Source organism: Misgurnus anguillicaudatus, unplaced genomic scaffold (genome assembly GCF_027580225.2).
Source record: "Misgurnus anguillicaudatus unplaced genomic scaffold, ASM2758022v2 HiC_scaffold_28, whole genome shotgun sequence".
NCBI classification, from domain to species: Eukaryota; Metazoa; Chordata; class Actinopteri; order Cypriniformes; family Cobitidae; genus Misgurnus; species Misgurnus anguillicaudatus.
In genome coordinates, this window is record NW_027395278.1 from 6893406 (window position 1) to 6920818 (window position 27413).

Consider the following 27413-nt stretch of genomic DNA (forward strand, 5'->3'; position numbering starts at 1 on the left):
TTAAAGTAGGGTTAGTTGCATGTAATTATGCATACTTTGCTGGTTTTACTATAGTAAGTACATGTATTGTAACAAAGACACTGTAGAAAAGTGTTACCTTACTTACTTACTTATTCCTGATAACAATAAGATCCTATAAGCAGGGGTGTCTGCTAAGTTTTGTACCTCTTTATTAAGGGTGTCATAACATCCATGTGATCCTGAAACAGTTGAAACAGGTTGCAGGGCAAGGCAAGGTAACTACAGATCAGTAGCAACTGACTCTCAGGAGATTCTGCAAAAAAGATACATAAATAAATTTTTAGATTCTTCCCTTTAAGCGTTAACAAAATAGCCTTGGGCATGAGAGTTTAAGTAACTGCAATAAATATTTATGGTGGCATATCTCGAACTGTAGTGTATACCATGTCACAATTAATATGAAATAATGTATATACTTAGTGACCTGCAATACTGAATAGTTCCTCTGGAGGGGGCACTCCTGTAAGGCAACTGAAGAACAGTGCAGCACAGCGCAGGAAAGGAAGGATGCCTCTCTTTACTCTCTCTGCAACTGTAGAGCCAGATACACCAGAACTCAATCTGAGAAAGAGAGGAAATGACAGAGGGAGATAAAAAACAGGTTAGGTGTCTTGGCTCAAAGGCACGTCAGCAGACTCTCTAACCATTAGGCCACGACTGCACAAAGATAAACAAAAGAACAAGCAATAAAAAATAACAGGAAAACTATTTTGTATTATATTACTAATATTGTGTTTTGTTACATTACCCAGCTCCCCATGCACTCATGATTAATTGTTTTAAGAACTTGATAAATATTCAAATACATGAATACTACTACATATTAATGTGTATAAGCACATTATCACCAGCCGCCATTGGATCTTACCCATCAGTGTGTTGAGACACAATAGAGTAAATCTCTGCTGCGGCCCGAGCCTCATCTCCCTCATCAGCTCCTCTACTCACAGCACAATCTGACAACACACACATACACAATCATTCATGTCACCACAGAAGCTCATTTTCCCCAAGTAGGCATGCAAAAACCACAGCCACATCCAAGCAGTGAGTGTGTTTGCGTGTGGGTATACCGTTTGAGGTCAGCAGAACCTGTAGCATGTGTCCCATAGTGACCAGGTGCAACAGGTGGAGGTGATTGTATGCTGTACTGATCGCTGACGGCTGCAGGTCAACTGCCTCTTCTTGATACAACACTGGGATTGACAGAACAAGCCCCACCTGTGAAGAACCACCACAACATAAAGTCCCAAAAAATTAAAATGCTTCCCTGCCAATGAAGAGTTTTTATTGCAATCCATATTTCCGCTATTATCCACTAGGTGGCGCTCTTACCCGACTTATAAAACATTAAAGCATCGACAAATCGAAAAGCAGTAAAATCTCTGTGTATGTATTGATTATTAGGGATGTCCCGATCCGATCACGTGATCGGAAATCGGCCCCGATCACGTGGTTTCAGACTCGATCGGAATCGGACGTTACCTCCCGATCAGGACTCGGATACATATGCAGGGTTTAAAATCCATTAAGGTCTCGCTCTGCTCCGCGCCAGTGTACGCGCTGCGCTGGTGCGTGTGAACTGATGAGAAGAGAATAGCCGGATGACGTCTAAGTTCCGCGAAAGCGATTTAAAAGCAATCTCCTCCGTATGATTTCGCGGATCACTCTCGCGGTAGTTTGACGTCACCCGGCTGTCGATTGTTGCGGCGCCGCATGAAGTCGAACAAGCCTATTGACGTGCTTTCAAATTCATTCATAGGCTTCACATTCGTGCGTGCAAGGAACCCACGACAAAACCGGGTTTTTACCGCTCATTTAAACGACGCGTTGATCGTTTTTGTCACCATGTGCTCAGACGCAGATCCGCGTCTCACTCAGAACCTCAAGAACGCGCATTCGCGCAGGATACTGTAGAGATGAGAGATAGAGAGAGAGGTAACTGCCCACGTCGAGAAAACTTAATATAAGTCTAGAAACAAAGTATTAAAAGTATGTCTAGCCATGTCACTCATCTCATTACAATATGTTAACAAGATAACTGGATACAACTGATTGTATAGTTTAATAAAATATTGTATTTTGATTATACAGATTAATTACGACCTAACTAAAGGTATTTTATAACTAACTGCTGACCAGCTTAGGGAATCTCTATGGCTAATTTATAAGATATATTGCTGAGTCAGTATGTTGTTTTTCTTGTTAATTGAGTCTGGGTAGCCTATCTTATGCCTAGAATTAGTCAAGGAGGTTGATTCTTATAACTTCCTTCAAAGTTTGATCAATTGTGCATAATGACATGTGCAACAAATGCATATAGGGTGTCAGACTTATTGATTTGCATAATTTAAAGTTCAGATTTTAAAGTTTGGGTCAACATGTGGCACAGCTTTAAAACTGAAACTTATAAAATCCTATCAGAGGTCCAAAATGTCATTGAAACACACCAGTGGCTTTGCTGTCATCAGGATTAAACATTTTACCCTTCAAACCCTCCCTCCCAACAGAGCATCCCCACAAAACAAATCCCAATTTAACCCCTGTACTATACTATATATATATTCTCATTATTTTTTAACACATCTGTAGTTATGCGCTGGCACCAAGTTAGACTCTTTTGACTCCACACAGAAACAGCAATGCGTGCGGCATGACATAAGGAACATCCTGGTTCTGTTTTTTCGCTCTTATTTATTCTTTTTTTATGTATTATAGAAGTATCGGATCGGGACTCGGTATCGGCAGATACTCAAAATCAAATGACTCAGACTCGGACTCGAGGGCAAAAAAACCTGATCGGGACATCCCTATTGATTATCGCTCTGAATCTCTAACAAAAGTTTTTTTTTATTGTTTAAAGTATTGTGGTTGGCTTTAAAAGCTTTTTGCCATGAAGCTGATATATGGTTTTAAAGGAAAACACCACTGTTTTTCAACATTTTACTATGTTCTTACCTCAACTTAAGACAAATTAATACATACCTCTTTTTTTCAATGCGTGCACTTAATCTTTGTACACGCGTCGTGAATGTGTTAGCATTTAGCCTAGCCCCATTCATTCCTTAGGATCCAAATGGATGAATTTAGAAGCCACCAAACACTTCCATGTTTTCCCTATTTAAAGACTGTTACATGAGAAGTATGGTGGCACAAAATAAAATGTGGCGATTTTCTAAGCGGATAAAAAAATGAGAACTATATTGTATGGTGGAAGAGCACTTAGTTTGCAGCACTTCGACCAAGGGTGCAGTAATATTGCCGGAAGTTTGAGCGAGAGGGGGAGTAGTGATGATGTTACTGTGAGCCAAGGTCGAAAAATCGCCACGTTTTATTTTGTGCCACCATACTTACTCATGTAACTACTCATGTAACTCATGTGTCTTTAAATAGGGAAAACATGGAAGTGTTTGGTGGCTTCTAAATTCATCCCTGTTTGGATCCTAAAGAATGAACAGGGCTAGGCTAAATGCTAACACATTCACGACGTGCTGTACAAAGATTAAGTGTACGACTGAAAAAAGATAGATATGTATTAATTTGTCTAAGTTGAGGTAAGAACATAGTAAAATATGTTGGTGGTGTTTTTCTTTAAGAACTGTTGTTAGGTCATTGCAATGATGTTCTGGGGGGTTGCTTACTGGTCCAAATAATAGAGTAATATTACGTAATATTCTGGCCTCTAGATTTTGCTCTTGTTACTTTTAATTAAAAAAATACAAACAACATGTATTTATGACCCTGGACCACAAAACAGATGTATACATAATGTTAGGATAGGACACTATATAACAGAAATGAAGAGTTTGGTTCCAAAACGCCATTTTTGAAAAAAATGAGTTACTGCCAAAATCAGTATTATATCAGGTCAGTAGTTAAAAGTAAATAATTAATTTTACGCAAAATCCAATACCCGCCGTGATATTCTGTCATCTTTTCTCCCTTTTTTCCCAAAATGCGACAAACGCCACTCCTCCTTTTTTACAGAATGCAATAAATCCATTTCTGATATTACAGCGGACCATTCACGCAATGTAAACAAACATGGCGGCGCGCTGAGTACACGGAATCCTAATTTTCCTCATCTACTTTGTATTTCGTGATCAACAAACAAAACAAAATAATACTTTAATAGCATTGCCAAACCTGTGATGGTTTTCTGTGACGGGAAAGAAACATACGCCATCAACATCTAATAATTTCCGCGAGAGGCACTCGGTTGCTTGTTCTCCAGACAGCATCAAGCTTCTCATGCTAAAACATTGTGTTCTTAATATAACAAAGTAAGTGTTTTGGTTAATGCCATTAATGTTTATTTTTTAATCATTGTATACCACTAGTCAACTAAATAAATATAAAATGGTAAAGATGAATGCACATTTATACATTGATTTAATAAATTTATAGCATTTTGAAATAAAAAACTGTCATGGATTTATTGCATTTTGTGGAAAAAAGAATTTGTTTTTATAATAAATCTTTGAAAATCAAGTTATGGATTTGAATTTTTTATGTTTTTATAACCTAAAGATGCTATGTGAAAGTTTGTAACAGAAAATAGTGGTTTTCATCTTGTCACTTTCTTGGTATAGAAAACACGTTTTTACCGAAATTTGTTAAAATGGATTTATTGCGTTTTGGAACCAAACTCTTCAAATACAACTATTATAAAATCTGGAATCTGAGGGTGCAAAAAAATCTCCAAATGAGTTCATTAGGAGTGCATATTGCTAATAAACAGCATTGTTTTGGCGTTCTCTACTGGCTTTTTGCTATAATGACATTAACTACGTTTACATGGACACCTTTTGCCTCAATCAGAAGAAAATCATTCTGATTGATAAATCCTATCATTCCGTTTACATGAACACTTATCATTCTGATTGATAAATCCTATCATTCCGTTTACAAGAACACTTAATAATGTGATCGGATTGATGTGCGTGTTTATATGGTAGAAGCTTTAAATCTGTTGTGATTATTTGACATGCGCACATTGCACAAATTGTGCCGTTTCAAGATGTACATACAATTCATCCTCCTAAAATCGCTGTGCGTCTATTTCAGGTCATAATTAATAAACCACGAGCATACGGAGCTTTGTACCGCGCTGCTAATCAAGCAGCAGCAAAAACACCCATTCATGTGTGCCCAAAAAGCATGTTTGACTTTACGCAGTGCCGCAGAGACCGTCCGCGAGAGTGATTCCAAACACACGCATTTGTGAATCAGAGTATAAATCATGGACTGACCGGACAACGCTGTCTTGTATCACTTTACAGAGGATTGGAAAGAGATTGGGAACATTTAAGAATGGCAAGACATAAAGCATATCAAGCGCAGAGCAGTGTTTCAAAGTGAGAATGTGACTTCTGATGCAAACGTGCAACAGTTCTGTCTAATATGCTTAAAGGAGCATGCTTATGATAAAACTAGCCGTTTTAAAGCATATCCAGCTCAGAACAGCGTTTCAGAGTGAGAATTTCATATTTCTAGTGGCAATGTGACTTCTCATGCAAAAGTGCCCAATTCTGCCTAAAATGCTCATAGGAGCATGCTTATGATGAATCTAGCAGTCACTTTATGTGACTTCCCTTAAAGGTCCCGTTCTTCTTGTGTTTTTGAAGCTCTGATTGTGTTTACAGTGTGCAATATAACATGTTCATTAGTGATGCAACAATACACTTAGTTCATGGTTCAATACAATTTTCGGATCTTGTCCACGGTTTTCGGTTCGGTTTCGGTTCTGATGCCTTGGCCTATTAAAGTGTTTTTTTATTATTCTATGCTAAGGTAACAGGAACAGTGAGATGTTAAGAAGCAAAAATACTGGTTTTAATTGCAGTTCTCTTTATTTTATGTAAATGCAAAATCATCTTACACATTTCTAGTGTATTGATACAATAATATAAGATATAATTAAATAAAGACATATAAAAATGATCTCCTATTCAAACTGGGGAACATGTGAATTTATTACATTACATTACATAAATTGGCCATTTTATATACCTGTACTTAGTAAATTAAACTTTACATTGTAAATGAAGGCTATACCTTACCATCAATCTTTACATTGATGTTGTATGTAATCTACACGCGCAAATAATTAATCCACACCTCAGATTTAAAAGAAAGTCGTTCTGCTGCTTTTTGTTGTCGTACTTCTGTTGGGTGTGTGTGCACGCGAATGAAATCTGACACCAGCATTGCAAGCAGAGTTCAAGCAGAGTTAACGCAGGTAGCGCACAGTGACTGGATATCAACTCGTGGTGGCGTTTATAAGCGTGCAGATCATGAGGGGAAGTGCAGGGAATATAAAACTGACAGATTTGGATGGACAAACCGAAAAACCGCAATTCACATGCGCGTATTGCACCGTGGGGGTCGAACCGAACGGTTCAATAATGTATTGAGAATTGTGGCATCCATGTGTTCATGTTTCACATGTAAAAAAGCTGTGTTTTTCCACACAATTTACTTAATCTGTATATCGCTGTTTTCACTGTCCTAAAAACGGGCTGATGTCTTCCTTGTTCTATGAAGTCCCTCCTTCAGAAATACGTTACGAGTTCTGATAGTGCAGTTTGTTTAGTGTTTTGTGATTCATTAGCAGCTTAGCTTAGCAGAGCCTGGCAACAGACATATTCCTGTGGGCGGAGTTTAGTCAAAAACTATTTTATTGACGTCATTTAACTGGGAAGTCGAGGGCTGCAGCCCAAACCGGCCATTCGCTGTAGATTTTGAAAGGGGAATTTATGTTAATATGTCATCCATGAACATTATTTGTGAATCCTGTCAGATTGATTCCTATCAACATTCAACATGCAGACTAATACTTCCATGCTCTTTAAAAGCATTATCAAACTAAAGTCTTTGCTTTTGTTTAGCATCTTCTAGTAGTGAAAATATTGCCCCTTTAATTGCCTGGCAAAGATCACAAAAAAAGACAAACATGCTTGTAATAACACATATTTTTATTTTCAGTAATAAAAATGTCTCACCAGTAGATGAAAGAAATCCAATTCTAATATTGATGGTGTGTCCTCTACATTAGAGACAGGCAACAAGACTAAAAACAAAGAGAGAGAGAAGACTACTGTATTACTGCATCAAAAATATAAACATCTCACAAAATATTGCACATACAACAAACCTGCAAGCATATCAGCGAAATGTTGCTGTACTACAGTCTGACGGTTCTTTAGGCTCTGAGCTGATGAGAACTGCACCACAGCTTTGAGTCCAGCAAGCTATAAAAAAGAATATAATGTTACAAATCAAGCCAGAATAAAACATTGGCAGCTGCACACCGATCTGTATCAGCAACGCCTATATACACACCTGTCTGTTCTGAAGGGAACCAAACAGAGCTTTCCCCTCATCCTGCAGCATGCTCTCTACAGAGGGAGGCAGATATATTTAAACAAGTGATGAGGCACAAACGGAATTGAAAGGCACTGTATCTAAAAAATCATCAGTGCAGATAAGCTGAGAGGAAAAACAGCATTACCGATAGCTTGGATAGTGTAGGCGCAGGTGTTCCAGGACATAACAGGTACGTATGGACACAGATCATTGGGGGCAGTCTGCAGACCCACCCTGTGCACTGTCACTGCGCAGACCCCCAACATCTCTGTGATGCTGCTGGAGAACTTCGGCCTAATCAGACAAGAAGAGAGTTTAAATTGGAGATTAAAATTTTTAACAACATATTTTTTACTCAAGACAACATAACATCAGAATTACTCCTATATCATTTCTTTTAATACAAAATTAAAGGACATGTGAGTAGTGCTTGACCATGCTGTTTGTGAAACATGTTAGGGTATTGTGGGTAGACATGGGCAGGTATGAGATTTTGGCGGTATGATAACCTTAATCAAAAATAACATGATTTCACAGTGTTGCAGTATTGCCATTGCAAAACTAAAATGTGTTATTTTCAAATGTCTGCATATACAAACAACAACTTTTCAACTGGACACAATACATTTTATTTTAAAGCAACATAAAACATGTATGCCAGGGAAAAATAAGGCCTTAAATTATAATATTCTTTCAAAAAATTATATTAAATATAACAGTGGTTTTGAAACCTTGACTCTTTAAAACCTTGGTATACATTGAAACCGATAACCGGCCTATGCCTAGTTGTGGGCAACCTTACAATCTCTCTGATGAAGCCAATACGGAAACTGCAATTTATCGACTAGTCGCTAGAGGCTGGCTTCAAAAGGGAGTCAATTCCCATAGACCTCCATGTTAAAATGGCCAACTTTACAACAAAAACAAATATGTTTATAGCCTTGAACAAAAAATGACTTTTGGTCTATATACAACGGCAAGATTTTATTTTTTATTTTTATGAATTTGTCATAAAATGTGTTCTGATCTTCATCTACGTCAAGGGCATTGACAAACATAATGGCCCTCATTTATCATTCTTGGAGGAAACATTATGATTTGGGCCTGCTTTGCTGCATTAGGGCCTGGCCAGCTTGCAATCATTGTGGGGAAGATGAATTCCCAAGTATATCAGACACTTCTTCATGATAATGTGAGAATGTCTGTACATCAGCTGAAACTGTGTAGAAGGTGGGTGATGCAACAGGACAACAACCCCAAACACCAGAGCAAGTCCACAACAGAATGGCTTCAGAAAAATAAAATCCACCTTTTGGAGTGGCCAAGTCAGAGCCCAGACCTCAACCCAAAAGAAATGCTATGGATTGACTTGAAGAGGGCCATACACATGATGAGACGTTCAAAGAATATGACAGAGCTAAGCAGTTCTCCCAGAAAGAATGGGCTAAAATTCCTCCTCAACTATGTGTAGGTCTGATTCACTTACTTTTTCCACTGCCATTTTGAATGTTGAATAAGTGTGTTCAATAAAGACATGACACATTATGTTTGTCAATACCCTTGACTTACATGACGATCAGATCACATTTTATGACAAATTTATTCAGAAAATAATGATATTCCAAAAGATTCACATACTTTTTCTTGCCACTGTAGCTTTTTTCCTTCATGATAACTGTGAGGTGGGTGAATTTTTTATAACTCATCGGTTTAAGCCTTAAAGTTATGCATAATTAAAGGTGTGGCCACTTGAGTGACGGGCAAACTGCCACTGCTATCACTACAGTCGAGCTAGGCAGGGGTGGTTTCAACAAGCGTTCACTTCAGCTTCATCAATGTCCCGCCTCTTTACCCATTTTCTGTTATCCGCAAGTGATGTGAGGTGACGTGTTGCCAAAATGCCGACGGAGGCCCCCAAACTGTTGACTTCAAAAAAAGCTATTTACAAACCTTTGGTTGACCTCACGTACACTACGTCCATATTTTATTAGTGCTGGGCAAAGATTAATCGCATACAAAATAAAAGTAATTTTTAGTATAATATACATGTGTGTGCTGTGTGTAATTATCATGTTTTTAATTTTTTTTACAATTGTCTGTTTGCAAAATTATCATGTATTTATAAATACACACACATTCATTTATGTATTTAAGAAACATTTACATGAGTATATCAGGGAGCTACACTGCGACCAAAATGGTCGCATATGCGACCTTTTGAACTGCCGTTGCGACCCTTATTTTTAATGGGTCGCAAATGTGCTACCTAATGTTTTAGACAATATGCTATGATTTACTATGAGCATTTATTAAAACAGAAATGTGGATTTTAAGAATACGTTTTATAACGTGCTCTGAGCCATCAACACGTTGGCTTCATTTTGCGTGAAAGCACGTCGTGTCTCTCCCCATCAGTGTGCGTTTGCGTGCTCAGCTGTTTCTCAATGAATTGGGTGCGACGCGACGCAAGCGCAGTGTCTTCCATGTTTCTGAACTTGAGCAGAGGTCTTTCTTCACTGAGGACGCGGGACCCGTATGGTTCCGGGTTTATATTTTAAATGGTCTGTCGGGTCCGGTTAGGTCCTAGTTTAATTACTTTGGGTCCCAAGTCTGATTAATATTGAGTTTATAACCCGAGTCGATCGGAAAACGGACATGAGCGCTACCGCGCTAAAGCTCGAGTGCAGTTTAGCGTGCCTTCGGTTTCTATGGCGATGGTTCTTGTTACGACCACGCGCTGCGTTTTCTTTCTCACATGTTTTTAATAATCTTATTATTAATAAACCATATATTTTCTAAAACCATATCCATATTAAGTTTGCACAGATTGTAGCAAAAAAGCAGTGCTAATGTCAAGCCCATTGCACTAAACGAGCAAAGCAATGTAAAGTTTGTCACCGGGACAGCAAGTAGATTTGAAAATAAAATAAGTGGAATAATATTATTGAAATAAAGTGGATTAAGCTTTTTAAATCGGCAAGAGAGAAATAGAAAGATAGAGCAGAAGCAGTAAAAGTGCCTATTTAATAGAAATTATTACCATTATAACATCAGTCATAACATCAGTCACATTTATAATCTATAGACCTGCACTGTCTATTAATATACTATACATAGTATTGTATTATATTGAGTTTGATAAAAGGGGTCTAATTGCTTCATATATCAGTGCAAAAACAGTAAGTGTTTTCGTGGTGCTTTGACAAACAGTGTCAGCTTTGTTAATGGCAAAGAAAGTTTGGAGTGTTTAGATTAATGAAATATAATGTGAAATTAATATTAATTTTCAATAAATCAAAGTATTGTGTTGTGTCACACATTATTAGTTCTTCGTCATATGTATAGTAGACCATTATTTGTCAGTGGGTAATGATTGCCCTTTTTATGGTTACCACCACCAAGTAAATTTCAGATCTGTGGGAAACACTGACTGCAACGTTTAAGAAAACAAGGCGGCATGTGGTTTAAAAGATGGCAAGTAAAATAAAAAGCATATCTGTATGCAATACAATTTCATTATTGTTCATTATTAACCAGAGCGCCTTAATATTACTTGAAAAAAATATGTGCGACCAAATCATATTTTGCGCCAGTAACTGAAAAAGTTGGTAGCGCAAGTGCCACCAGTGGAAAAGGTTAGTGTAGTTCCCTGGTATATATTTATTTATATTTTTATATATTCTATCAGCGGTCTCCAATGGGGTGCCCGTAGGCACCAGGTAGCCCGCACAAAGTCTTTGATGTGCCCGCCAAAGCACTTTCTATTAATAGTCTCAATTTTAATATTTGTTTATTGCGTATTTTTTATATTAGCTTGGCTTGGTTTACGTAAGTTACATTTTAAACAATACTAAAACATATCAACAAGTAAAATAAGGGTGTTTTCACATATACACTGTTTAGGTTAGCCCAAATGACGTGTTGCTCTGAGTACGGTTGTGTGAACACAACAGCCGCACTTGGGTGCGCACTAAACGGCCGCTCCGAGACCGCTCTAAACAGGTGGTCTCGGAGCGTCTGTCTCCGAACTCTGGGGCGACCCACCTGTGGTGTGAACACTGCTGGACCTCAGGCCGAACCAAATACAGGAAGTTCTCCACATGTTTAAGCCACTGGGCTTCCGTTGTGACATGAGCCGGGTGTTATATTGTGGGTTAACAACAAACAAGCCAAACCTGGTCCGTTGCAGAGATTCGCTGTCTCCTTTTCGTTTGAGCTGATGATTTTATAAATGCATAGCTGTCCTCTACACACAAATAGTGACATTACGGGCTTTTAGCAAATGGCTCCGTGAGAAAGGCTTTAATAGAACAACTACGCAATTTCGCGTTAAAGCAAAGAAACTTCGCAAAGACGTGCATCGTTTATCTCCACATCTTGATAGCTGCGCTCTCCCTGTCAGGCTGGTTGTCATGGAAACGTGGGGGTGGTCATGAGACGGTAAGAGCTGTCAGAGACCAATGACAGGGGTGACCGTTGTCACGTGGTGTACGGTGCGGCATTTCGAGTACAGTAAAAATAATAATATGTGAACACGGACCGCACTAACTGAAAAATTATACAATGTATTTTGGTGCGTTCCGAGGCCGCACCACGGTGCGCACCAACATATGTGAAAACACCCTAAGATAAAATCAACAAGTAAAACAAAAAGTTTTAAGTAGACTAAATCAAAAAGTAGCCCTCCATTTTATCCATTGTGGTAGCCCTTGCTCACAAAAAGGTTGGAGACCCCTTATATTATACAAAAAATTAACTTTTATTTTGTATGCGATTAATCATGATTAATCTTTGCCCAGCACTAATTTTTACATATGTCGACGGTTGTGGGTGAACAGGCAATAAAATGCCTTAGCCCCAACCAAGGTCAACACAGTTCCCAATTAAATTCAAATTGTAGTTTTACTCAATATTATCTTATTACAAATATTAAGGACAGCATAAAATGACACTAGCACTTCATAAACAAACCAATCTGTTCAAAGACTCACGGTTCTTGAACTCCAAAACTGAGAATGGATCTAAAATCAGCTTGACCCTCTTCAAAAAACACGGTGGCTTGCTCTGCTCCCTGCTCTCTGTTACTGCCTGCAAAATAACAAAGCATTCTGTCAAAGCAAGTCATTTTGTAAATCAGTTTGCATGTTGACTGAAAAGGCAGATAAAGCAAGTAGGAATCACTCAAGAGTCGGGACTCTCACCTGCTTCTCGTTTAGCCTTCAGGCCTCTGATCCGGGAAAGTACTACATGAATCCAGCGAGCAAGAGTTAGATGTTGACCAACTAATTCAGCACTTTCACTGAAAGAGTGTGAGAAAAATGGGGCCAGAGGTATAACATTAGACACACCATACTGGACAAAGTAGAGTAGAGAGAAGATAATAATATTAAAGTCATACTAGTTGAGTTTGCTGGGCTCCACAGGGATCAAAGGAATAACAGTGTTACAGAGAGACTTGCAGAGAGGACACATGTATTCTCCATTCTCAAGGTCTATAAGCAGCTCCGTGTGCAGCCGATTTCGAGTGGTGTTTTGCACAGCCTCAAAGTACCTGAGAACAAAGGGATAACAATTGCATTGGTGCAAAAGAAACTTTCAAATGTGATTAACATTTTCGTAGTGAACTTTGTAATTCTCATGTTAAACGACAATACTGATGCTCTCTCATTTGACGCTCTGAAATGTAAATTACTTAATGCAAATGAAAGGAACTAAAACAAAATATTTATTTGTTTCCTGCGTTGAAAATCTGTTGTATTTTTTATCAATGTCATGAGCTGTCACAAATTAAACACTGACTTACTTTTGCCAGCAGGTGGCGTGCATCACATGTCCACAACTGCCAGTATGTGTGCCCACAGCCAGATCAGGGGACATAAATAGAGGGTAGTACTGTTCTTTTGATCCAAAAGGAAATATTCAGTTTTAAGCACAGAGTAGACTTGCAGTATCTTATGATGCTAATAACCAGCTAACAGAAAAACCTTCAAAAATGAACTGTGCAATGTCATTTACCTTTGGCAGAGAGTGTTTTGCCCCGGCACTGGGTAAGAACAGTAGATCTCTGCACACATGCTGTGAGTACCATGGCGGGTGCCTGAGCTTTAACCTCCTGTTCCTCCTGACACAGAATGCAGGTCATAGCCTCCCAGTCTGTAGAGCAAACACCCTGCTGAGGTCCTACAGCTACCCTGTTGTCATCCATATCCATTAGAATGCTGCAAAATATGAAAAACCTCCATGAGCTGCCATCATTACCACATTTGAGGGGTGACTTAAATAACGAATGGTGAGGCTTTAGGTGACAAGCTTAATACAACACTACCGGTCAAACGTTTAGGATCACTGAATGGGGTCGTACACCGGACGAGAAGCGCCACATCGTGTCTAGGACAACTCTGAGGTATTGTATCGTATTCATAGAAAATAAAATGTTCTGTTTTTAGATTCATGGCGTGACACGGCGCTTCTCGTCCAGTGCGTGACCCCCTTTACTCATACTTTATATTTTTTCCACATTATAGAATAATAGTTAACTCATCAAAACTGTGAGAAAATGAATATGCAAAATATTACTTCGGGCATTTTATCAAGCAGCTTCTTAAGGAGTTTCACCCTAAATGTTCCTGTATAGCCATAGGTAGTGGATTGCGTTTGCAGCGCAAAAGTTCATGGGTTTGAACCCAGGGAACATAAATACTGATAAAAAATGTGACACATATGTGCATTTAAGGCCAATAAAGCAGAAAAAATGCTTACGAGCTCAATGAGCTCCTCTCACACAGAAACAGGGTGACAATATAGCAATGTTGTTTTAATGTCACTTGTTTTAAACTGCAGTGCTTAAATACGTGTGCAAATGTTACATTTTCATGATCACGCGCACAGCAATATACAGCAATACCTCAAAAGAAATGACAGTCCAAAATCTACACCAGTTTATCATACACCGTTTTACCAGTTTATCTATCGCCCACCCCTATAAAGAACACAGAAAAAAAAGTAAACTATAAAGTTCATTGGTTGGTTTTTGATCTGGTATTGTATATTGAAGGCTTAAGTTTTTAATCGGTTATTTACAGCAATAATCACATTATAATTACCAATTTCGCTTTTGGCCAGGAGACTGTTGTCATGTGGTTTCTAGGTCAGTAAAGGCGGTAACAAAGTGTAAAACAAAGTTGACAGGCAACTGCACTGCCCCGTGTCACTGTTTAAAATGGCAATTTTCTCATGATTTAAAAGTAGTTCAAAACATTCGAGAGATTGTAAGTAATCAGCTGAACAAAACCTATAACACTGGCATAGTGGTTTTTGGATATTTTACTGCAAAATCTTACAAACTGTACCTTTAACACTTGTCATTTAAAAAGACAAAACGGAAAAGTACAACTAAAAGAACAAAGATGCAAGGAAGAGCAAAAAAAAGTGAAAAAAGTGTAAAAAAAAAACAAAAGAGCAAAAGAGAAATAACTAGCAAGAAAGTTAAAGAGTGAAAGACAAAGCATGCAAAAGAGAAGAAGAACTACAGCAAAAGAGAGTGATTATAAAAGAAAGAAAGACAGAAAAAAATACAGCAACAGAGAAAAAAAATCAGAGTAAAGAAGTAAAAGGTCAAAGTGTTAAAGGGTTAAAAGTAAAGGACTAAGAACAAAGTGAAAGCAAAACCACGAGCAAACAAATCTATTTACCTTTCTAGAGATGCAGTTGTTTCACTCTGACTTGAGCTCTCAGGTACATTGTCATAAAGCATTTTGTTTGACTCTATGAAGTTCTTCTGCATTGCAGACATTTGCGCCATGATCTTTTGCCTGTGCGCTTTAGCAGCCTCTGCTTTCCTTTTCCGCTCTGCTTTCTCTTTTTCCTGAACACTCTGAGCAGAGCAATTAATAATAATAATAAAAAAACTTTAAACACTTTAAATGAATGAAATAATTCAACGATGAGTTGCATTTTAAACCTAACTCACAGTGTGAAATCCAAGTAACTCCTCTGGCTTGCTCTGATCTACAGGAGATGAAGCTACAGGCCCGGATTTCTCCCGAATGCTCTTCACCACCTCAAACATCTTTTTGTAGAAACATTCATGACTTAAATATTAATCAAATACATAAAAAAAATCTAAATCAATTACTTTTCCACATTCATACCTGTAAATTCCATGTGATCATGTCTTTTTGAGCTTCAAGTGATGGTAAAGACTTCATTTTGGTTAGGAATTGAAACAAAGACTTGCCATGTTCAGAACCGATTTCTGAAATTTCAGTACATTTGCATTCGTCAGCAATTTAAAATACAGCAATGAAAAACTGAAAGTAACTGTATACAGCTTGCTGTCAAACACAGCATTTGGAGCTAAAAGCATAGCATCAAAGCTTATTCATTAAAAATAATGGTATCACACTGGTATTTGATATTTTAGCAGTGCCAACAAACCCTTATGCCACTATCTTCCCTGTAATCCTAATTTGGCTCACATACGATTAAAACATTTTTACCAGTTCCAAAAGCTGCAACTGATAAAAAGCAGACATCCTCTAATCTTATTAAAAATATTTATTTTTGGTGTATGCATTTATTGCTGATTTCACATCTGGTACAGAGCGTCTTGGTTACAAAGCTTTAAAGAGAGTTGACGTAAGAAAGATGAGATATGCATAATTACTTTGTGCTTTCAGACTAAAATCAAAGGTCACATCTTTGGCACTGCCAGATTGCAATTGCGCCTTTTCCTCTAGAAGTGCCTGAGCAACAAGGTGCAGAGCCTGCAGAAACACACACAAGATACAAACTTAACATCATTCAAAACTTTGTTCCACTAAAACAAGAAAGGCTTATGAATTTTGAACAAAATGGGGGGGGGGGGGGGTTAATGATAACCCAAATTTAATTTTAGGGGGATATCCCTTTAAATTTCAAATGAACAATACTAAAACAAGAATAAAGTGACATATAGAGAAATGTATTATGGCACATACCCTCTGGATCATGGGTTCGGTCCATCTGTTGGAGCGGTCCTCCACTGCTTTCTGCATAACTCTTCTGAGAATGTGGATGAAGACATCGCAGCGAAGCAGACGCACTATATTTGCAAATGCTGGGCAAAAGGGAGGGGGCACTGGGGGACGTAGGGCTGAAACAGAAGAACAACATTGATCAGAGAGTAGATGCAAGTATCTTGCTACTTTTGTTATATAAATATCTTAAAGATTTTGTACATTTAAAGCTACTTTTTGGAGAAGAAAGACGTATCGTAACATAGATCAATGCCATTGTTTTCTCAAAATGCACATCCGTAAAGTTTTTTTCTAAGGTGTGTTTTTTGTAAAAACTACTTGAAAGAAATAAGGAAGGACTAGTTCAGGATTTATCTAAACCCTGTCCAGGATACAGATTTCTTTCTGCTAATTTATTTTGGATGACGTACACGGTGCGATTTTTGCTGTCGTATGAGCTCGCATCCATTTTTTTCTCTTGGGAGCAAATTGTTGATGCTTGTATGGTTGCAGCCTGTACGGTGTGAGAGGAATTACGAGCCGAGCATGTTGCGAGCACCTCACGACCTCCCGATAATTTTTAAACATGTGAAAAAAGTTTGGGAGCTGTCGTTATAAATTTGTAGTGTTGGTGCGGGTGAACAAGACGATCTGGCGATGCACATAAAGTTAACCAATCAGAAGGTGACAAAACACAGGAGAAGAAAGACAATGTGGCACTGCTACCTCGAATCTGGACGACAACTCTATAGCTGGTTTCGTGCATGCACACATTTCGGTGAACGTACATCCCGACAAATACAACAGGTACTTTTTCAAAGACAAGCTTTGGGTCAGCTTCTTTGCCTGAAACACCTGTCACAGCTGTGTGTGCATGTGGATGTGTGTGGAAACTGGAAAGAGTGTATTTGCTGTTCTGATTATACATACTTTTTGTGAGCAAGAGCTACCATAACGCATAAAACTGGAGGTCTACTTTTTGACATCAAAACTTTTTTGTTTTACTTGTTGATTTTTTAACTTGTTAATATGTTTTATCATGCTTAAAATGTAAACATACATAAAATAATCCAACTAAAATATATAATAAATAAATATTAAAATTCTTAGACTCTGTGCGAAGACCACTGGTTTATATAGTACAAAATGTACAAAGAATGTCAGAATTTTTGTGCAGGGTCTTTGATAAACTCTCTGGGTTCAGCCATTTGTAACATCATCCAAATCATCGTCCTGTATATTAGACCCCGTTCCCACAAAACTACTTAGGAGGTATTCCCTGTAGTGTCAGACCCAGTAATAAATATCTTTAACTCATCGTTAGAATTAAGATACGTTCCAACAGCTTTCAAACTAGCAGTTATTAGACCGCTCATTAAAAAAAATTACACCGACCAGGGAGATCTTAATAACTTTAGACCAATCTCAAATCTCCCTTTTCTTTCTAAGGTATTAGAAAAAGTAGTGACAAGGCAGCTATGCACATTCTTAGTGAATAATAGTACGTATGAAAAGTTCCAATCAGGATTCAGGCCCCACCATAGCACAGAGACAGCACTGCTTAGAGTTACAAATGACCACCTTTTAACATCCGATCGCAGTGAAATCTCGATCCTTATATTACTAGACCTTAGTGCAGCCTCTGACACAATAGATCACACAATCTTACTCAATAGACTAGAAAACTATGTTGGTATCAGTGGTCAGATGTTAGCCTGGTTTAGATCGTATCTAACCAATCGCTACCACTTTGTTTATGTAAATGAGGAAGAGTCATATCACTCTCTGGTTAAATACAGCGAACCACAGGGTTCAGTTTTAGTCCTATCCTATTCTCGTTATACATGTTACCTCTAGGAGACATTATCAGGAAACATACCATAATTTTTAACTGCTATGCGGATGATACCCAGCTTTACATCTCTTCACATCCTAGCAAAACCCACCAGTTTTCTAAGCTAACAGACTGCATTAGCAATACAAGGAAGTACACTTTAGTACACGGAAAAGCACAGCATACCTTTATCACTGCCCTCTTGGGTTCTTCTCTTCTTCTGAGCCTCTTCTGCCTATTATAAACAAAACAAAAAAACATTTCCTGCTGTTTCATGGTCTTGCAAGGTAAATGTGAAACTGGTTAAACCAGATTTTTCCAAAGATGGAAATGAAATAAACATCATGTACCTTACTATGCTGAGGTTTGGAATAATGATAGAAGAAGGGGTTAAACTCTTTCAACCATTCCTTCTTCAGCTCATACAAGCCATGACCTGATACTCCAGGTTTCCTAGACAAACCGAAAGTCTGCTTATATGTTTGGAAGAACTTGGGAGGACTTTATATTTTGGGATAGTTTAATCCTGATAAATATATGAAGAGTTTGGTTCCAAAACGCAATAAATCCATTTGGACTAATTTCGGTAAAAACTTGTTTTCTATACCAAGAAAGTGACAAGATGAAAACCACTATTTTCTGTTACAAACTTTCACATAGCATATTTAGATTATAAAAACATAAAATAAATCCATAATTTGATTTTCAAAGATTTATTATAAAATCTGATAATTTTTTCCACAAAATGCAATAAATACATGACAAGTTATTTTTTTTAAAATCTATAAATCTATTGAATCAATATATAAATGTGCGTTCATCTTTGCCATGTTATAATCATTTAGTTGACTAGTGGTATACACTGATTAAACATTAATAGCATTAAACAAAACACTTACTCTGTCATATTAAGATCACTGTCATTGCTGCGGTTATACTTGGGACGTCGTCGCTGAACTTTATCACAGCGATCAGCTGTAAAATGTTTTGGTTCTGCTCGATTTTCGTTGGCTTCACGTAAAATAATGGACATTTTTTCATAAGATCCCCTGTTTGGTTTTGGAACCAAACTCTTCAATTATTTGAATTTACTCACTTGAAGGTGGCAACCTTAGTTATGACGGATTCAACTCCTGTTTCATTACTTTCCTGTGATGCAACAAAAGACGTTTCACCTCAAAATTGTTTATTGATCACAATTAAAGTCACAGGTTTGTACTTACAAAGTACAGTAAAAGTGGCTTATAAAATGACTTACATCTTCAGGCAGACTTTTGGCAAGGCTGCTATGAGCCATGGGTTCAACACACAGCAGATGAATAACCTCCCTCATAGTCACATCTTCTTTAGTCACGTCACTGATTCCAGGTATGTACCGCTCACCTGCACATTGGACGTAGTAAAATATAAAATAACTAATGACAAATCATTTTACCAATCAAAAGGCAGTATAGTTGCTGTATTACTTGAGATTTATTAACTGATGAATAGTGAATCCTGTCCATCAAGAGAAATCATGTGGGGTAAAACTAATATGTTTGTATGTATGTATTGTTTTGGTCAAGGTGAGAACTTGCCTATAATGATGATTATCAGGTAAAGCATCTCCTCTGTTAAACTATTCCACTGCTTCAGCACCTCCTGTGTGGTGAAGAAGCAACTATTTCACAACAATTTCAGTAACTTTAAACACTTATAATAAAATAAAAAATAAAAACATACAAAAAACAAGGAATAAGGAATAAGTAAGTAAATACTTAAACATGTTAATTGTAATATTGTTTATCTACAAAAAAAAACTAAACAAAACAAGGTAAACATTTTAAAAAGACGCCATTTAACGAAGCCATTGAACTGCAACAAAAGATTATCTAAAACATGCACTAATGTCAAAGCATCATTCTAAAAATAACTGTAATATCTTTGCCTATCAACAATGGAATTGATTCACAAATATAGGTTTACTCACCTGATCTTTACTAGGGCAGTTACCGTTAAAAATATCAAAAAGTTCAAATCTCAAAAGAATGAACATAAGAAAGTGGTCCGGGTCCATTTTGGAAGCAGCAATCTGGAAATGGTCAGAAAATGTCATTAATCTCAGATCTGGTAAAACACTTTAAAGTTTGCAAATATTTATAACTTTTAATGATTTTCTGTCCATACCTGCAGCATGATAATATCCTTATCAAACATTTCAGTCCTGCACTTAACATCCTGATAATAATACACCTAACGTAGTAAAGAAAAAACTGATTAGTAACGTAACAAAAGTAACATTTACCGGTATGCATTTAATTCCATTACCAAGTTATTTTCCACCCACTTTAAACTTAAAATACAATACAGATAGCAAACATTTTAAGTTTGATTGCAAGTGACATCATTTAAGAATTTTTTAGGAAAATTGTATGAAAAAAAAACAATTCCAAATCTGTGGAAGCTCACACTACAGGATTTATAAAATGATGGTCCATTATGAATCTGGTTGCAGCAAACACACAGGAGAATCTTGACAGCTTTTTTAAAATCAGAAACATGCTTACACTACAAGATTTGTAAATCATGGCGCATCACACACTACAGGATATTATAAAGATTTTCATACCAGAGCGAGCACATCTCTCATTGGCTATTGTAAAAGTAATGATGTAATCATCCTGAAAATTATGCCGATAAATGAAAGCCGATAAATGATGGATTATTTTGGTTTGTTGAACCACTTCACTTGCTCATTGCTGGCCATGTGGAGTTTTGATTGGTGCTTTCTGTGACATAGCACGATGATGACACCTGTTGCGGGCTTAAGAAGAGTAGGCTAGTCTAGCGCAAAGACAAGATGTCCGCGGTCTGCGAGTTTCTCATTGTGAAAATAATATGAATATTTATCGGCCTATAGATATCGGTTATTGCCCCCAAATACAAAGAGTTATCGGTTATCGGCCAAAATTTCCATATCGGTGCATCCCTACCTTTTACTTATTGCTTTTGATGTTTTGAATGTAAAAACCACGCAAACTTCATAAGTAGACCTTACACAACAGTATAAAACATTAAAAATGCCAGATTCACTGCACCTTTAACTCTCCCGTTTTCAGCTGCCTGCACCAGCGCGCTCTGTCCGCTTCTGTTACATGCAGTATAAACTCACGCTAGGGGCTTAGTTACAAAATTTTACAGAAATGGCTAAAAAGGTTAGAACCCAAAAGACAATCCGCAAAATGCAAGCTATTATTTGATCAATAAGCCCTTTTGCACTTGAATACAGATGGTCAGTGCATGTTCATGTTTCATGCCTGTTCAGTCGTATGTGGATCTTTTATGAATCGGCAATAGACCAGGATTGTTTTTATTTTAAAACATTTTTAAAACAAAAATAAACTAGTGTAAACAGGGCATAAGGGATTAAATCTCACCTGGCTGACGAGTGACAGGCCGTTTCTACGCCACATGTCAGCACACACCTGAGCTGCTAGCACCACACAGCGCAGTGACTGTTCTGTCATCTCAATGAAGTTCAGCTGAGCCTGCAACACAAACACAGTATTAAAGCTAAGCACCAGAACTCAACACATTAAAGGTTTATTCTTAGAATTAAAACAGCACTTACAGGATCCACAAAGTCAGGGAGGTACTGAACTGCTCCGGTTTTACACAAAAGCACATATAAACCTAAAAGCAAATATAGACTGAGTTTAAACACACACCCTTAACTCTTTCCCCGCCATTGACGAGATATCTCGTCAATCAAGAGAAAACGCTTCCCCGCCAAGACGAGTATTTCCGTCTTTCCGCAACTTTTTAAACCCGGAAGTATTGCCCTATGGCAAGCTGCTGCATGTCCGTGTCTGTTTTAAAGATCGCTCTGAATGGGATCTCTATGAAAAGTCCGTCACAAAAATGGAATTATCTCTGCTTTTTGCTCAAAATGTGGTGTTTTTGCAGAAACCTACCCATATTCAAAAGCTGATTACAAAAGAACTTCTCAAGGTAGGATGAAACGTTTTTTTTTTTTTTGAAAGCAGAGGGTCTGTTCTTTCATTTTGTATATTGTATGTTTATATATTTGAAGAAGAACATTTTCTGGAAGGCATTAAACTTTTGTGAAAATTATGAAAAACGCTGGCGCTGGCTGGCAACTTTTTTTAAAAACGCTGGCGGTGAAAGAGTTAATAACTTGAAAAAAGCTAAAGAATACAGATTATTAAATGCAATTAATAACTACCGTTTTCAATATTTTACTATGTTCTAACCTCAACTTTGACAAATTAATACATGAATATATATTTTTTAATGCGTGCACTTTATCTTTCTACACTATACAGCATCATGAATGTGTTAGCATTTAGCATAGCCCCATTCATTCCTTAGGATCCAAACAGGGATGAATTGGAAAACCACCAAACACTTCCATGTTTTCCCTATTTAAAGACTATTACATAAGTAGTTATAAGTATGGTGGCACAAAATAAAATGTGACAAATTTTTAAGCTGATAAAAAATGGGAACTATATTGTATGGCGGAAGAGCACGTAGTTTGCAGACCTTTGACCTCGGGCGCAGTAATATTGACAGAATTTTTACCGAAAGGGGGAGTTGTCAGGAGTGATGATGTTAGTGCGCCGAGACTGAAGTGCTGCAAACTAAGTGCTCTTCCACCATACAATATAGTTCTCTTTTTTAATGTAATTAAAAAATTATAAAACTGTGGGGTTTTCCTTTAAAGGGATAGTTTTGCCATAAATTTTATATTAATTCTGTTTAAAACCTTTCTTGGGTTTAACTCACTAATACAGGATTTAACAGCCCACTGGAGAAGATTATCAGAAAATAATGACTTACATTTTTATTCTGTTCCTCCATCCAAAACATTGTAACTCATAAAGAGACTTACATAGGGAATATATAGCTTATACAGCAGGGTTCCCCAAATCTTAGCCTGGAGGGCCGGAGCACTGCAGAGTTTAGCTCCAACCCTGATCAAACACAACTGAGCAAGCTAATCAAGGTCTTCATGATCACTAGAAAATCACAGGTGGGTATGTTTATTTAGGGTTGGACCTAAACTCTGTAGTGCTCCGGCCCTCCAGGGTAAGATTTGGGGAACCCTGTTATACAGGAATAGATGGCATCATGTGGAGCACATTTATAGCACTTTGTAGCCTGTCTGAACCAGTCATCATTCACTTTCAACTACATAAATACAAGGGAATAAAGACGGTGCCGTATTTTTGTGCTTCAAGAATCATAAAAAACACTCTGCTAACCAGCCAGCAGTCTAGAGACGGGCAGGTGAATGGAGACAGGCTCCTGGGAGACTTTGTAAGGCCGTGCATGGAGGATTTGCTTGCACATGTAGCTGTCAGTTGGCTCTCTGCGGAAGGGCTGGTTGGTGCAAGACATTAAAACCTGATAACACTCCTGAAAGGCCAACAGCAAGACCTTCTCCTGTGTATATAAATAAAACAGACCCACACATTGTCACATATCAAGGTTATTCATTAACAAGAGGTTAACAAAATTTTAAAGCTAATTAACACAGAAAGAGTAATGGCCTTTACAGTGAACTATGTAATACTTTTGATGCATGCCCTGAACCATTTTTACAATTACATGCTGTATAATGCACCAATAAGCCATTACATTATGACCCGCCTAAACCCACTTTTCCAGACCGAACCATTAATGTTCAATTTGGTTAATGTCAGATGAATTTGGATGCGAAGGGGATATTAAAAATTCACCATCATGCTCTTTGAACCACCCCTTGATTCTGGCAGTGTGGCATGGCACATTATCCTGGTGGTAATGCCATGAATGGGTGCACTTGGTTCACCACAATGTTTAGATACTTGAAACACTTAGAAGGGGAAAAGCAAGATCTCTAAGTAGCTGTGACTCACATCAGAAGAGCACCAGTCCTGAAACATGGAGAGAATGTGACGTAGCTGCATCTGAAGAGTAAACCCCGCCTCCCACTCTGGCTCCACCTCCACGTGCTGACCAAACTGCCTCTTCACCTCTTCCATCCCCTGATACAAGAAAGACCCAAACCCAAGTACTGGTTAGTGGAAGTGAAAACACAGAATATATCACTGATTTTTTTATTATATTAAAAGTAGTGTGTTGGAAAATATTACCTGCATACAACGAAGGAAACTAAGAAAGACACGGAAGCCTTCAAGAAACTTCACTCTCAGTTCCTCAGTCCACGCTGAGGGTTTACTGATGAGAATGTACCTGATATCATCAAAATAAATTGGCATTAAAACGACTTTCAGAGAGATAAACAATATTTTCAATCATTTCAAGGAAACAAGTACAATACAAATAATTTGTCAAACACAGTAATCTGATTAAATATCCGACAAAGCAAGTGAGGCTCTTTATGGCTTAGGTACTCTAATCACACAAAATTATAATACTATCACCAGAGTACTGTAATCAAACATTTATAAAACCGTTATCGTTTTAAAGATCTTGACAACACAAGTTCCATTCATTTTCACTTTCATTTTATGAAAGTACATTCTTCTGCATTTCAGCTTCTGTGTTCCACATAAGTCATATGGGTTTGGAATGCCATGTCATTAGTATAAGACGACAACATTTTACGTTTTAAGTAAATTATTCAGATCTTTTGGGTTCACCTAAGGTCATGGAAGATAACTTGAATCCGGAAGAACTTGTCTGAGTTATAGCCCTGAAAGTGGAAGCGATTGTTGCTGTCGAGGTGTTCCCTTATCATCTCCATTACTGTGTCTATAATCACCTTTATGACGCTGCCCTCCTCGATCAACTGCCTGGCCTATAAATGAGAATACATCACATACATCACATGACCATAAATATGTCCAACTAGTAAGTATGTTTTTGCCCAATGAAAAATGACTGAGAAAAAACAGCATTTGTTTTTTAAAATGCTACTTGAAAGAAGAACATTGTACATGTGTTTCAACGAGCATACTTCTACTATACCTACACTTATACTGTTACCTATACTATAAGATGTTTAGGTTATAAAATATGAGTACAGCATCCTGTCTACCAGTATAAGTACAGCATCCTGTAGGATTCAGTAACTGTACTAAATCCTAGTTTAAAGGGGACATATCATGAAGATCTGACTTTTCCATGTTCAAGTGCTATAATTGGGACCTCAGTGCTTCTATCAACCTAGAAAATGTGAAAAAGAACAACCCAGTAACTTAATTTTAGTAAACCATTTTCTGCAAGCATGTGAAAAAATAGGTAATTGAAATTTGGCTCCCCCTGTGATGTCAGAAGGGGAAAATACCCCCCCTTCGTCTGCACTTTCCAATCACGACACTGCCATTTAGTGCAGAGATCAGCTCATTTGCATTTAGAAGGACACACCCAAAAACTGCACATTTTTGCTTACACCTACAAAGTGGCCATTTTAACATGCTATAATAAATTATCTATATGGTATTTTGAGCTAGAACTTTACAAACTTACTCTGGAGACACCAAAGATGTATTTTACACCTTAAAGGAATAGTCTACTCATTTTCAATATTATCTTTTAAATCTTTTAAATCCGCTTAGAAAAGCGCTATGTTTTATTTTGTACCACCAAACTTGCTCGTATAACTACTCGTCTTAAATAGGAAAAACGTTGATGTGTTTGGTCACTTCTAGCTTTATCTCTAAATGGCAGCATTGAATGAATGGGGCTATGCTAAATGCTATCGTAGCGTCGCAGCGCGCTCCAGCGCTTACGTGCACACACACAGATGATAGAGGGATGATTCAACAGTTCTTAGTTAAGGTGATAACATATTTTAATATTGAAAATGAGTAGACTATTCCTTTAAAAACGTCTTGTGAAATGTCCCCTTTAAGACGAGAAAAGTCTCCTAAGTAATGGATATGGATATGACGGCTGTAATTTCATACCAAAGTGGGAACTGTGAAGATCTGTACAGACAAAGCTGTGACTGAAATATTCCTTTGGTGGTCATCACTGATAAAGTCCTCCTGAAGCTGTTTATAGTGCTGAAGGATGATATACACAAGACATTTTATCTTAGCTGTCGTGGATGAAAATATGTACTGAACACTTTAAATCATGACAACAAGCAGTTATACTCTCTTTTAAATAAAATAATACCTCTGTGAATTTCATGGCAAACTGCCTCTTGTATTCTGTGTCCATTAGTAAGCTACTGAAAATTAACTCATGGACGACCTTGCGGGCACCTGGGAAGAATTACAAAAAACAGGTGAGACAAAAACCAGGATATAGTATTCAGATTTGACTTGACTTCTACTAGAGATGTCCCTAACCTATATAAACACTGTAACCCAATGACTGAGGGACCTCATTACTGACCTTTATAAAGTTTGGCATCATGTAGCATGACTCGACTGATCAGGCAGAGCTTATCGTTGTCAACGCCTGGCTCTAAAGCCACCTGGCAAAACACCTGCCTAAAGCCAACTGCAGAACCACAACAAGAAAATTATCAAACACAATTTACAGAAATAAACACTGTTACAAGTAGTCAAGTAAGAGGTTAATTTAGATGAGGAGATATCTGACATAAAGTAACAATAATGGGAAACTAAAAACTCAGTTTCTTTATACCAGGAACATGCAAAAAGTCAGCCAATCACATTTGAGCTTGCAAGACTGAGAAAGTGGTTTGAAAGTTTATGTGCAAAATGCATAAGGTGATCAGCAAATGGACTCTGAATCAAATCATTTAACTGCATTAGACTTGGTGTGAACATCTGTTAAGGTTCTACCTGAGTATCCAAAGATTTTTTGGAACCATGTGCCAAGTCTGAGGGCAAAGGTCTGGTGAGCCATCACAGCAGTGTGAAGGATCTCCACCCGCAACGGTTGCTGGGTAATGTGCTCTGAGTTACGCTGCAAAGGGAAAATAAAATTGGGTAAATGGACACTCTGTATTACTCAGTACATCTACATAATCCCTTATAATGGGAAATGTGTACACTGTGAAGGCTATTAGGTCTACCCTGATACTGTCTTTTGCTTGCTGACAGGATCTCAGAATGCCTCTTTTCACTGCTTTCCGTCCCTGAAATCATAGCAAAAGCTTTACTGAAAAGTCAATTTACACAACAAAGTTAAAGTGATTTTAACTTTAATATGCACTTAATTTGCAAAACTAACCCACTATCAGGTAAAACTAACCCAATGTCCAC

At 37.6% G+C, this 27413-nt stretch overlaps 1 protein-coding gene across 1 annotated transcript in view; it reads right to left on the bottom strand.

Moving 5' to 3' along the window:
* LOC141362616 (E3 ubiquitin-protein ligase UBR1-like) overlaps positions 1-27413 on the bottom strand; it is a 46951-nt gene that overhangs the window by 5886 nt on the left and 13652 nt on the right. Inside the window, exons 7-42 of the mRNA XM_073864925.1 lie at positions 27224-27286; positions 26991-27114; positions 26575-26682; positions 26353-26441; positions 26139-26237; positions 24870-25027; positions 24360-24459; positions 24123-24251; positions 23487-23667; positions 21830-21891; positions 21636-21746; positions 20386-20451; positions 20189-20290; positions 19797-19860; positions 19478-19602; positions 19316-19368; positions 18570-18672; positions 18406-18454; positions 16368-16522; positions 16055-16154; positions 15540-15643; positions 15359-15457; positions 15081-15262; positions 13405-13607; positions 13193-13286; positions 12788-12940; positions 12591-12688; positions 12381-12477; positions 7535-7683; positions 7366-7421; positions 7178-7274; positions 7026-7093; positions 1095-1242; positions 890-977; positions 446-582; positions 166-274 (exon numbers count right to left, since the gene is read on the bottom strand). Of these exons, the coding sequence (XP_073721026.1) occupies positions 166-274; positions 446-582; positions 890-977; positions 1095-1242; positions 7026-7093; positions 7178-7274; positions 7366-7421; positions 7535-7683; positions 12381-12477; positions 12591-12688; positions 12788-12940; positions 13193-13286; positions 13405-13607; positions 15081-15262; positions 15359-15457; positions 15540-15643; positions 16055-16154; positions 16368-16522; positions 18406-18454; positions 18570-18672; positions 19316-19368; positions 19478-19602; positions 19797-19860; positions 20189-20290; positions 20386-20451; positions 21636-21746; positions 21830-21891; positions 23487-23667; positions 24123-24251; positions 24360-24459; positions 24870-25027; positions 26139-26237; positions 26353-26441; positions 26575-26682; positions 26991-27114; positions 27224-27286 (3923 nt within the window). The remainder of the gene's footprint in view (positions 1-165; positions 275-445; positions 583-889; positions 978-1094; positions 1243-7025; positions 7094-7177; positions 7275-7365; positions 7422-7534; positions 7684-12380; positions 12478-12590; positions 12689-12787; positions 12941-13192; positions 13287-13404; positions 13608-15080; positions 15263-15358; positions 15458-15539; positions 15644-16054; positions 16155-16367; positions 16523-18405; positions 18455-18569; positions 18673-19315; positions 19369-19477; positions 19603-19796; positions 19861-20188; positions 20291-20385; positions 20452-21635; positions 21747-21829; positions 21892-23486; positions 23668-24122; positions 24252-24359; positions 24460-24869; positions 25028-26138; positions 26238-26352; positions 26442-26574; positions 26683-26990; positions 27115-27223; positions 27287-27413) is intronic.